Source organism: Marmota monax, unplaced genomic scaffold (assembly GCF_021218885.2).
Source record: "Marmota monax isolate L192 unplaced genomic scaffold, Marmota_monax_Labrador192_F-V1.1 WCK01_AAM20220418_F8-fsc00012, whole genome shotgun sequence".
In the NCBI taxonomy this organism is placed as follows: Eukaryota; Metazoa; Chordata; class Mammalia; order Rodentia; family Sciuridae; genus Marmota; species Marmota monax.
This window is the reverse complement of record NW_026695227.1, coordinates 11278361-11291393: the sequence shown is the minus strand read 5'-3', so window position 1 is coordinate 11291393 and position 13033 is coordinate 11278361. Positions and strand designations below refer to the sequence as shown.

At 36.0% G+C, this 13033-nt stretch overlaps 1 protein-coding gene across 30 annotated transcripts in view; it reads left to right on the top strand.

Annotated features, from left to right (window-relative positions):
- Positions 1-13033, top strand: part of Sox5 (SRY-box transcription factor 5) — a 983564-nt gene that overhangs the window by 774903 nt on the left and 195628 nt on the right. For all 30 annotated transcript variants that reach the window (XM_058576214.1, XM_058576205.1, XM_058576209.1 and 27 more), the window contains one exon: positions 7692-7864. In XM_058576214.1, coding sequence (XP_058432197.1) covers positions 7692-7864 — 173 coding nt within the window. The remainder of the gene's footprint in view (positions 1-7691; positions 7865-13033) is intronic.

Here is a 13033-nt window from a genome sequence, read left to right as displayed (position 1 = left end):
TTCTCTCTTGATGAATGACATCACTGAAAGGAGTTTTAGTTGTAGATGTTGAGTGACTTAAGTAAGTCTATTTATTCATTATGTTCTCATTTTCTTAAATGTATGCAGTTCTAGCTTACTATGAGCTCTCTCTGGAGATATTATGTTACCAGATACAGCAGAAAGATCCCTGCCCTCCTAGAGTTTATAGTCAATAGTAGCTCTTTCATCACGCATGAATTTCTAATAAATTCATATTTTAAGTGATGCATAAAAAATGTTGTACATACTTGAGGGTACTACACCATACAGAATTTTTTTTCCTAGGTTTTTTGTTTGTTTGTTTGGTATCAGGGATGAAGCCAGAGGTACTTAACCACTGAGCCACATTCCCAGACCTTTTATTTTTTATTTTGAAACATTGTCTCGCTAAGTTACCTAAGCCTTCACTAAGTTGCTGGGCTGACTTTGAACTTGGGATCCTCCTGCCTCCCCACACCCCAAGCTTCTGGGATTACAGGCAAGTACCAATGCACCCAGCACCACATAGAACTTTTAAAGGAAACACAGTGAATTATTTTTAGATGCTTCAAGAAGAAAACCAGTTGAAAACAAAATTTCCATTAAAAAATTAAACCAAGGAAATGTCCTATCTAAATTGTAAGACTAATAGACTAAGAAACACCAACAATAACATTCTTAAAAATTCTGGCAAAGACAATTGCTTTGAAACAATTAAATTTTTGTTAATTTTTTAAAGGAAGAAAATAATCTGCAACTTATTACTAGCCCTAAAATTCTAGCGTATTTTTCATTCTTTAATGAGTTTATTTTTCCCTCTTCTTGATTTGAACAATACTCACAATTTTTTTTTAATTTAATGATTTAGTTTCAATTTTTACATTTATATATAAGTATAAATTTCATTTGAGTTAAATACAACAATAGTCAGGAACTGTCATGTATTTTTAAATTATTTTGTTATATTTAAGATCATTCCTAACTTAAGGATAAGTTAAAGTTTATCCTGTTAAAGTTTATCCTTATAAATAGAATTATGCAGTCAGTATTAGTTAATCAAGGATTTTTGTTTAGTCTAAAATTTTTTTATTCATTCAAGAAACAGTCATCAGTTATCCATGATGTGCTGGGCATTATTCCTTAGATGCTGATGATACACACAGCCTTACACAAGGCTAATTAACATCCTGTTATCATAGAGCTTATACTCTATAAGGAGACAACAGTCAAAAAATGTATCAACCTGGGTGTGGTGGTGCATGCCTAAAATGCCATCTACTGGGAGACTGAAGTGGGATGATCACAAGTTCCAGGCCAGCCTGGGCAACATAGTGAGACCCTTTCTCAAAAACATAAATAATTACAAAAGAATGGCTGGGTTGTAGCTCAGTAGTAGAGCACTTGCCTAGAATGTGTCAGAGCCTGGACTCAGTCACCAGTAAGAAAAGGAGGGAGGGGGGAAACTGGTATGAACAGTAGAGAAGTGGGGTGAGGTGATAGACAGTAAGGCATGGTGGCTTTTATATTGTCAGTGTTCAGGGAAGGTCTCCTGAGGAGCTGGTCTTTAAGTTACTATTCTAGATGGAGCTTGAGTGTATTTGTGTATTTATCTCACTTCTATTTAAATTAAACTCCTGAGGGTAGGCCTTCTTTTTAGTTTTACACTTGTAGTACCCCAACCCCCTTAGGTTAGTGTGAGGCACATGAGAGCAGTACTGCGTGCATGCTGAGAGTTAGAAAAAGCCAGTCACCGAAGTATATCCTGTACTGCATAGCAATGTTTTGTTCAATTATGCGCTACATATGCTATGGTGGTCCTATATGACTAGACCACCTAGTGACACTGTAGCCATCTTAGTCTGTGTAAGTACAATATGATGTTGCTACAGAAACAGGAGTACCTAAGGGCATGTTTCTCAGAACATATTCTTATTTTTAAGCACTAAATAACTGTATGACTCAGTTCTTAACTGAGTATGACTTTCCTCCACCAAATGAATTTGTCCATGTCTGGGGATACTTGTGGGCAATGTAACTCAGGGGAGGGATCCTACCTGAATCTAGTGAGTGGAGGACAGATATACTACAAAAGTCTGCTTCCCAAAGAAGTAATTGCCTGGTGCAAAATATCAACAGTGCTGAAGTTGAGCAGCCCTAATCTAGGGGAAGAGTTTTCTGGGGGAAGGAACTAGTAGACATGCTAAGGCACTATGTTGGGAGCGATTTTACATTTTGGTATAGAAGAACTCAAAGAAGTGTTCTGGCAAAAGAGATAATGGGAGAAGTTGATGACAAGGGCCACCTCATTCAAGTCTTTGTAGGGAAAGGAGTTTGGATTTTATTCCATGTGCAGTATAAAGGTGTGTGTGTGAGTGTGTGTGTGTGTGTGTGTGTGTGTTTACAGGACTGTGACATGATTTGATTCACATTCTAATCACTCTGAATATTCTCTTGGAGAATAAGTTTTAGTATTGAAGAAGTGGAAACTGGTAGAATACTTAGAAGACCAAAGCAGTAAGCAAGGCAAGAGATGAGGGTAGACTGGAATAAGATGTGGCAGGGGAAGTTAAAATATATGGGCTGATTTGTACTAGGTTCTAGGGTTCACAGGCTTCCAATTAATTACATGTGGGAGATGAGGCAGGCAAAACCATGAAGGGGAACACCTTGATTCTGGCTATGCAATACATAGATGAGGATCTCTGTCAGTGAGTTAGGTGATTAAAGTTGATTCTCTTCTTTCGTGGTCTCTATCACATTATATTAAGGAACCTTCTCTGCTTCTGTGGACTCTACAAAACAATGAATTATTGACATGCCTTACCCATTAGGCATGAAGAAGAAATGAAGCATTCTTTTTTTTCTTTTCAATATATATTCATTCCAATGGAATTGAAGGAATACTAGCATAGATTAAAATACACGAGAACACAAATATCTAAAACAAAAATAGCTATCAGTGAAACACACATAATGAACTCACAATGTAGCTGAGTCAGTTGGGGCTAGTCAAACCTACATTTTTGTCTTCATACCAGAACTGGCTAAGTCAGAAGGAACTTGTTCATACAAACATGGTCATGGATCCACTGTGTAACACACTTCTACAAAATCTGAATTTAGGTGAATAAACATTAACTTATATTTTTGTTTTTGAAGCCTACAGGATTTTCTCTGGATCTAGTTAATTTTCTTTTTGGTTTTTAAAAAGCCTTGAATGTTTTGTGACTAAGCTAGTTTCTCCATTTTTCTCAGGCTTCTCATTGAGCCCTCTCTATGCACTTGTAGATTGTTATGAAGAACATGACAATTTAAAAATAAGCCAACAGGTTAATTCCTTCACCTTAGTTTGGTATTTTTTTTTTAATGGAGATTTCTTTTGTAAAAGCTTCTGTTCCTTGATTCAGCTTCCTTAAGCCAAAACGAGAATCCCTATGTAGTTCACATAAGATAAAACATCTCCCCTTTCACCTTAGCTATATGGCATGCCTAAACATGAGAGCAGTGGAAAGGGAAGGGTCTTTTTTCTTTATGTAATTCATTAAACAGTGTTAGATGATTTGTTTTGTTGGACATACACTATTTGCCTTTACCTGTAGCAAGTAATGAGGATATAAAAGTCAATAATTTACAATTGATGCTTTCATAGCTCTCTCTCCTCACGTTGAGAGAAAAGAAAGTAAAAATGAGATAATACCATGTAATGATTAAGTACTATAATAAAGATACATACTATGTGGATTTCCAAAGAAGAGAGCGGAGCAGCTGTTATCAGTAGAAATCAGGAAAAAAAAACATGAAAAGCAGGATACATGACTTGGAACTTGAAGAATTAATATTTAGGGAGGAATGGCCTGTGCAAGGCGCTTCTTTCTAAAAAGTGGCTTTTATAGGGGATTCCTATATGTTGTGGGAGGGGGTAATGTGAAATTTTAGTCTATCTAGAAATGGGGTTACACAAGGGAAGTAGGAAGGTTGAGTGATGTTTTGAAGTACTTTACTCATTCTCAAGAATAAGTTTCATTTTATTCTGTAGCCAGTGATAGACAAGAACAAGTTTTTATAAACAGGGAAGAAACATAACTAGATTGCTTTTCTCAGCAGATAATTTTCGTTCCATTTTCAAGGATGTGCTTACCGAGGGAGTAGTTATTGATGGCAGGAAGTATGACTTAAAAGTTTATTATAATAATTTCAGAAAAAAATGGCTGTGGAGATGGTAAGAGAGGCTAGAACAAGAATTTCCCAAATACTGTATAGCAATATTTATCATTATGTCATTATGTCAAAGAAATTTTTATGCTTTGAATTATGAGCCGTCCCCTTCCCCTAAATTCATATGCTCAAGCACTAATACCTAGAACCTTAGAATGGGAATATATTTGGAGAAAGATCTTAATAGCCTTGGTTCAATTATAATGATGTCACTATTGAGGACCCTTATCCAATATGATAGCTCCTCCTTAATAGAGGAAGAAATTTGGACATGGATGTATATAGAGAGTCTTGATGTAAAGACATGGAGAAGATGGCCCTTTACAAGCTAGGGAGAAAAACCTACAATACATTGTTCCCTCATGGTACTCAGGAGCAGTGGTCTCTGCCAACAACCTATTCTTTCTTGGACTTGATAGTCTCCAGACTATGGACAATAAATTTCTATTATTTAACCCACCCAGTCTTTGTATCCTTGTTATAGGAGCCTTGGCAAGCTATTATTTGAATATTCTGGTGTGTGCTTAAATCTGTACTAACAAGAATAGGATACACAAGAAAAAAATAATGGTGGTTACTTTTGAAGGGACAATTATTTGGAGGAGATTTTTTATGATACAACTTTATAATTATTGATTATTATTGATTATTGATTATTCATAAAATTAAAGGAAAATACACTGAGGGAAAATTAATGTGAAATTTATTGGTGTTATGGACATGCATTTGTAGTTGAGAAGAGAAGTGAGGGTGATATTAACAGCATTTGCTGAGAATGTTGAATGGGTAACAGTGCTTTAAAATTAAAGGATAATGGTGAGTTCTACTTTAATACATATTAAATGATGAGGCTGAGATACATACTCAGAGATAATTTATTCTGTAAAAAGAAAATGGTTACTATAGCTGGGAGACAAAATAAGGCTTGGCATATACCTGATAATTTCATTGACACTAATATATTTTTAAGACTCAAAGTAGTTTAAAAGTACAGAGTATGCTTTTTTAGAATTGTTGCAATACACAGTTTAGGAGTTGAAGTATTTTAGTTAGTTCAAGGCCAGAAAAAGTCATGTGAGGAGTCTCCAAGATACAGCTAGGTCTTGGAGATATAGGTCAACGGTAGAGCCGTTACCTCCCATTCACAAGGCCTTGGGTATCATCTCCAGCAATGGGGAAACATGAGGTAGAGTGGTAGACTAAATGTTCACTAAGATTGAATTAAACATGGGCAATATGTTTAAAATTTAAAATAAAATTTGTCTACATATCTAAATGAAGACAGCAGAATTTTCTTAATCTTCCATATGCTGAATGCCAAAGTGATATTTTTTAATACTTACCACCACATAATTATTTCTTTATATATTGGTGTTATATGAACTATTAAAGTGGAATAATGCATCATCGTTGAGCTTCTAAGTTATATTGCTACATGTTTCAATGAGCTATATTTTTAATATAAGTAATGATGGTAATAATATTCATTGTAAGAAAATTATAAATATAAAAATAAGAAGAAAATAATTAAGATGACTTATAATCCCAGCACCTAGAAATAGTCACTATTAATATGTAGGTAAATTTGTTTTTAGTTTTTTCCCCCCTTTTACATAGATGGATGCATGCATTCAGGTATCCTTACAAAATGTTTTGTTTCTATCTAACTTTTTCACTTAGATTTATATTGTTAATAAGATCCCATGTCATTAAAAATAGTTCTCAAATAACTTCCATGGCTGCAAAAAATATGCACCTCATGATTATTTGTTTATTCCCATTTTGACATTTAGATTGTTTTTAGTATTTCATTTAAAACACTTATTAATATTTCTCTACATTTCTTATACTTTTCTTTGGGCTTCATTTCTAAAGAAGTGGAATTATCCTTTGAAGTTTATGATCATTCCCAGATGTGATATATGTCACTCTTCCTTGAAACATGACAGTATCTCACTTTTCTCTTAACAATGTAGGAAGATGGTAATCTGTTATCATATCAATATTTTCATTAAGGAAATCTTCCCCAGATTTATTGAGATTATTTAATATTAGTATGCAATATTTATGTAGTTATTATCTTAAATGTTCTTCTTTTCTGGAGGGATCCAAAAAACTGAGAGTATGATAAATTATTACCAACAATTTTTTGGTCACATGCCCTAAACAAGGCTAGATATGGATAGTAAGAAATTGAATACAAAAATAATGGTTCTTGCTTTATTTTCACACAGACATTCTTTCAGGATATTCATTCACTAGAACTATATTAGTGGCATTTTTTAGAAACTTTATTTCCATCCCAGTTGGGCACATGATATTTATAAGCCACTAACTACAGCTACTACTTCCAAAAAAAGCACATGATTTTTCATCCTAAATTGGTAAGGTGAAATGCAGTTGGGTAGGGAATGGTGACTGAGTTGTAAGAGATCCTTCCATATAATTACATACAGAGGTGGCAAATGCTTACTGTCTTAGGTTTGAAGTGAATATTGTAATTAAAACTGTGTTCTCTTCTAGTGCAAGTATTTTACCGTAGGGGTCTTGTCTATCTTGTGAGTTTTGAAAGAACAATTAAAAGTGGTGTTTTTTTTTTCCTGTTTCAGGGAGTAGCATGCCTTTCCAGTGTCACAAATAAGTAATTTAACTGACTGGCATGTTTTAATATCTTGAGCATACCATTTCTTTCAAGTGATTACTATGTCTTCTCCAAATCTTAGATCCATGTCTAATCTTAGGAAACCATAATGCGATGTGAATTTCCCTCCCACGTTTCACTGTTCAAGATAGCCACAAACTTGAATACTTGCTCTATTGAGTGGATTCTATTCTCGAAGATAGCCTCTGAGGGTATATGATAAAACTGTCTAAAACTTGATTAGACAAATAGCCAGGATCTATCACACACTTAGCATGTGCCACTCTAGTACGGGCAGCACCTCAAACCCCCCAAATTTCCTGCTTTTTTCAGGAAGGATTTCTTAGTTCTGAATCTTCAGGATTCTTTTGTAAAAGAAAGGAGAATCCTATCACTGATAATAATGCTTTGATCTCTTAAAAATTATAAGCCATTAATTTTTCATGTCTTTCTATTGCCTCTTTCAGTAATCGAAACACTAGGGTCAAAAACTGCTTTAGGCATCTTTTATTCCCTGCAGAACAGCATAGAACACTAAAAGTAGTAGATGCTCAGCCAAAAAATTTTAATTTTTTTGTAGAGTAAAAACAAAAAAAGCAATAGATTATTGTGGTCAAGATTTTAAAATGTTTGTTCATTCTAATGTTAAGTAAAGGGGAAATAGCCATCACGTTTAATGACTGAGGGAAAATCTAAAAAAAAAGGTAAGCATATGTTTTCATATAGATGAGGATCGAACCTTATACTTCAATTAGTTCCTTATTCGACAGTCATTGTCATTGAAAGATCACTCTTCTCATTACTCTTCTGTGTTTTGTTACCACGTTATTTTCAGGGACTCCAGAAAGCCTAGCTGAGAAAGAGAGGCAGCTCATGGGTATGATCAATCAGCTGACAAGTCTGCGAGAGCAGCTGTTGGCTGCCCACGATGAGCAGAAGAAACTGGCTGCATCTCAGATTGAGAAACAGCGCCAGCAAATGGAGCTGGCTAAGCAGCAACAAGAGCAGGTGAGTAAGATCCAAAGGTACTGTCGGGTTCCTTAGACGTTGTTTTGCTTGATTTTTGTCAATCACTATTTGAGGCATACAAAGGTGAATAAGAGCCCTTCCGTCCAGCCCCATCTAGGTAAATAAAAAGGCAAAACAAACAAAACACACACACACACACACAGATTTTAAGAAGCTTATTAACTATGTTGGTAGAAACAGAAGCACAGGTTGAGTATCTATAATCAGAAATCTTAAAATCTGAAATTTTCTAAAATTCAAAACTTTTCAGTGCTGACATGATGCCATATGTGGAAAATTCCACATGATTCCAGGTTGCAGTCAAAACACAGCCATATTTCACATATTGTATAAAATTACCTTTGGACTAGGTATTTAAGATGTGTAAGAAACACAAATGAATTTCATGTTTTGACTTGGGTCTCCAACCCAAGACTTTGCATTATGTATATGTAACTATTCCAAACCCCCCAACCATTGGAAATCTAAAACACTTCTGGTCCTAAGCATTTAGGGTAAAGGATACCCTACTTATAAACAAGATAAATGCTGATGGGTCATGACATAAGTACCAAAAAACCATGAAGAGTCAAGAAAATTTTTCCAGACAGAAACATTTTGAAAAACATTTATTAGAAAGATGACATTCTAAATATGCTCTGAGTAATAGGTAGGATTCAATAAAGTGAAGTGAATTACAATTAGGGGACAGAATTTTCAGTGATGAAACTATTCTAGTAGTTCAAATAATAATGTATGTGAATCTAAACTAAGAAGGTAATTAACAGAGATAGAGGAGACAGGAATGAACAGGTGGAAGAGTTATGGTCAGTAGAATTTTTTGAGCGGGCAAAAGGGAGAGGAAGAGTGATGAGCCGGACTAGAAGGTGAATACCACCAATATGGAAGGTCAGGCAGAGGGCAGATATAGACGTGAAAATGGTTTATTATGCTGAACTAAAGCTTATATCAAGTTGTGCAGTTAGAGGTATGTGAAAGGCAGCTAGAAAATTCAATCAGTAGTGTAGAAGAAAAGGGCTGAACTAAGTTTCTTAGATTATCTACCTGGAGACTGTAGTTTACACTACTGTAGTACATAAGATCCATTCACTTATTCAACAAGTAGTAATTCAGTGCTTCTTATATGCTGGGCACTGAGCTGATCGCTCAGGTTGTATCTCAATTAGCCACAGAGACAATGCTCCTTAAATCTAGTGGAAAGACATTTAACAAAGGGACAGATAAATAAAACAGTATTAGACAAAGAAAAGTAACTCAGAGATATATAAGAAGAATAATGTGATAAATATTGGTTGATGTGACAAGGCAGTACTTCTTAGATTGGGTGGTTGGGTATGTCTTTCTGGAGCTGTGGGAATTGAGCTCAGATCTCAACAATCTAGAGGCAGCCATATTGGTACCTGGGGCCAGAGAGTCTCATGCAGAGGAGTCACAGGTTAATAGGCCCTGAAATACAGTATTGATATCATGAGAAATAGTAACTCAGGGTATGTCCTCCTGGGAAGCACTGGCATGTAGCTATCAGAAAGGAAAGTGAACACCCCAGAAGCAGTCCCATTCAGGAGGAGGGCTATGAGTACAGTATTGTGAACCAGGAGAACCAAAGACAACAGAGATTTTTAAGAGGTAATAGGCTACAAAAAAATTATCATTCTAAGATTGATTAGAAGCTACTAGCTTTACCATTTAGATTCTCATCATTTGCCTTTAAGAATGCAGTTTCTACAGTGTTTCAGCAGAAATCAGACAGTAAAATTTGACAAATATGTAGCAAGAATTAAAAGAGAAAGTAACATAGAGGGTGCCATAGGGTCAGTTTCCATACAAGGATGGTGCCATTTTTCCACGGCTATAGCCCTTTGTTCTATGTCCTGGGCACAGTTCACTCAATGTCCCAAGTGGAGAACAGCCACTATTTAATCAAGGGTATTTGTATGTTTACACATCTTTGCAAAATCTTCAAAACAACTTTCAAAGAGTAAACTAGCAGAGTTGAAAGAGGTAAAGAAATACTCAGATTACTTCTTTTGAATAGTTTGAAAACACTACCCTCCCCTGTTTTGTTTTTTTTCATTTTCCTCTTCTTGATGGTTCATTTCTGCTAAAGAGATGGTATTTTTATTTTGAATGAAATGTCTCATCACTTTTCTTAAAGATTTGTTGGCAAGTTACTAAATATGGCCCACATTCTTCTTGCTGAGCTCTGCAATAAACGAGTTCAGAATGCTTGCCTGTCACCCTATAGAAAAACAACATGTTTCCTATCCTTAGCTTTTAATGTCTTCACTCACCTGAATTCTGGAGAATCCTAGGAGCCTCTGAAAACTGTGGTTCAGATGTTTTTGGTTTTTGTTGTTGTTGTTGTTGTTGTTGTTGTTTTTGTAGAGAATACCTACTTACTTTAAGGGTTTTCAGGGAATACTTTTCTGAAAAGTTGAAGCATTCACAAATAGAGAGGAAGACTCTTTTTATTTCACACTCTGACCCATTCCTGAGTATCATATGGGGATTCTAGAATGTTTTACTTTCTGAAGAACTCTGACCATTTTCCTTGGAACTTTAGAAACCCGAGGCCCCTTCCAGAATTTCTTTCCAGTGTTGGAGAGATGCCTGGCAATGCTGCCTCTACTGCCTGAGAGGTAGTCAGTCCCTCAGGAGAGCTACAGGTCCAGTTTCTAGAACCCATTGTGCTCTCCCAGTCTCCTTTACTGTACAGAGCTGGCTAGCACAGTCACCATTCTGCAGTTTCAGATCTTGCCAGGAAGGACATTAATACTTTGAAGATCCAGGTCAGGCTTGCCTCTCTCGAGAATTTCCCTTCCAGGATTCCCTATTCAGGGCAGGATGTCCCAGGTCTCTGTACCTTACAAAGGTAAATGGGCCCACTTCACCATCAACTTTCCCACCAGATTCTGAGCTCCATTCTGCATTCCACTATTCCATGAATATCTATTAAACACAAATTTAGTGCTAGGTTCTGTTCTAATTACTAGAAATACTGAAGGGAGTAAAGCAGACCAAAATCCCTCACAAACAATAAATAAACCACTAAATTATAGTATGTATGAATATGTAATAGGGTGAAAAATAAAGTAGGTAATTGGGATGAGAGCATCAGGTACAAAGATAGTCTCTCTTAAAGTACCGAGGGAAGAACTCATCGACCAGGTATCATTTGAGCAGTCTAATAGGAAGAAAGGGAGTGAGCCACATGGCCATTGAGCCAGTGTGTTCCGGATTAAAGGGGAAGGCAAACGCAAAGACCCAGGGGTTGGCACTTGCCTTGAGAGGCAACAGCATCCTTGGTGTATTCAAGAGACAGGAGAGAAGTATGGTGAGGAAGTGACAGGGAGAAAAGGAGATGAAACCAGAGAGGTAGCAAGAATCATATGGGTTTGCTGGCATTATATAGTATACAGCTTGTGCTCTCAGTGAGCACAAAGGTTTTGAAAGTGGAAAAACACAACACAACTTATATCATAAGAAGATCTCTCTGGGTGCTGATTTGTAATCTACTGTAGGGACTGATGACAAACCGACAAAGAACAAATAGGTGTCTGTTACAGCAATCCAGGAAGAAGGCTCAGTGGCTCAGCACAGGAGGATCATGAAGGTGTGACTTGGTTCATTAGGTGTTCTCACCACATTGTTAAAAGGATTTGAATATCAATTCAAGTACTTATATGTGGAAGAGAAGAACTAGACTGAAGGAAATGAGTGATGTTTAGTTTTTATCATTTTCTACATTTCGTCAGAAAAAAAAACAGAAGTGGTCTTTTTTTTTACCATATTCCAATGATAAAATGAAAAATAATAAAAAATCATAATTTTACCAAAGTCCACAAAGGAAATCAAAACCATAATATAGCCATGCAGAACCATTCCCATCACATGAGTTTTTTTTTTTCTTTTACTCACAGTGATGTATCAATGTTTTCCTGAATTTTAATTTTCCACCACAGAGGTTCATAGACATATTTTTGTGATAAATATGATAAATCATGGTGCTGAGAATCACTTATTTTTGGTGAAAATGAGACCTAGAGCTCATTTATAAAAGAGTGGTAGGTTTCATGAGGCCAGAAGTTGCATTCTCATGAGATGGCTTTCTACTCCATATCATGTAATAAATTATTTAAAATTTTCTCTTCACCTATTAGTTCTTGTGTTCTCATTAAATATTCATTCAGTATCCCTTTTATACCAGGCTCTGTGCAAATAGGGAGCAAATTGTGCGTACTCCTTAACCTCACTGAATGTATGGAGTTCTCCCCAGGAGACAGAAAGTATGAATTTGGAGTCATAGGATGGGGCACTGTATTAAGTAAGTGCAGAGGTTGTTAAAACTGTGGGTAACAGGGGAGTACTCTTGCTCGTCCATGGGATAGGAAACACTTAAAATGACCACACCACAGGGGACCGAATCTTGACTTTAGTTTTGGATCTGTTGACCATAAAGTACCTTTGAGTATGTCTCTGGGTAGATAGGTCTAATGCTTAAAACAAAGGTGCAGACCAGAGAAGCAGATTTCAAAGCACTTGGCATCTATATAAAAGTACACACAGAGGGTAAAGAATAGTGTCTACAATTGAGCCTTAGAGGATCACAGCATCCTGCCACTAGGCAGAGAGGTAGCAAAAAAACAAGGAAATGTTATGACATAAAAAACACAGAAGAGAGTTCAAGATTGATAAAAGGTGTTTGAGGGTCAGATTCTGATGAAACATTAAAAAGTGATCATTAAAACACATTTCAGAATTTAATAGAGGCGATTGGTGACCTCATTTTGGTAGAGAAATATGGGTACAGATACCCCTAGAATAGGATGTTCTGGAGAGCTGGCCTTTAGACGTTTGTGGAAAGTTAAAATGAGAACAGTGTTTATCACAAAACAACAAAAAAGTTATCAAAAACGTCACTGTATCTAGTCTCTTTATAATGTATGCTTCTCTGAACTCCTTGGTCACAACAACCCCATTTGTGCAATGCTCTTTCTTTTGTAGAAAAGGGCTGAAAGGTCAGAACAGTGTCTTCTTAATATATCATCAGGAAGAGAGACTTTGAATCCCTACTGCTTCTTACTGGGATAGATCACTGTTGAAATATCTTGGGTTTCATTTATTTTAGGCCAAAAGAAACATATCTAG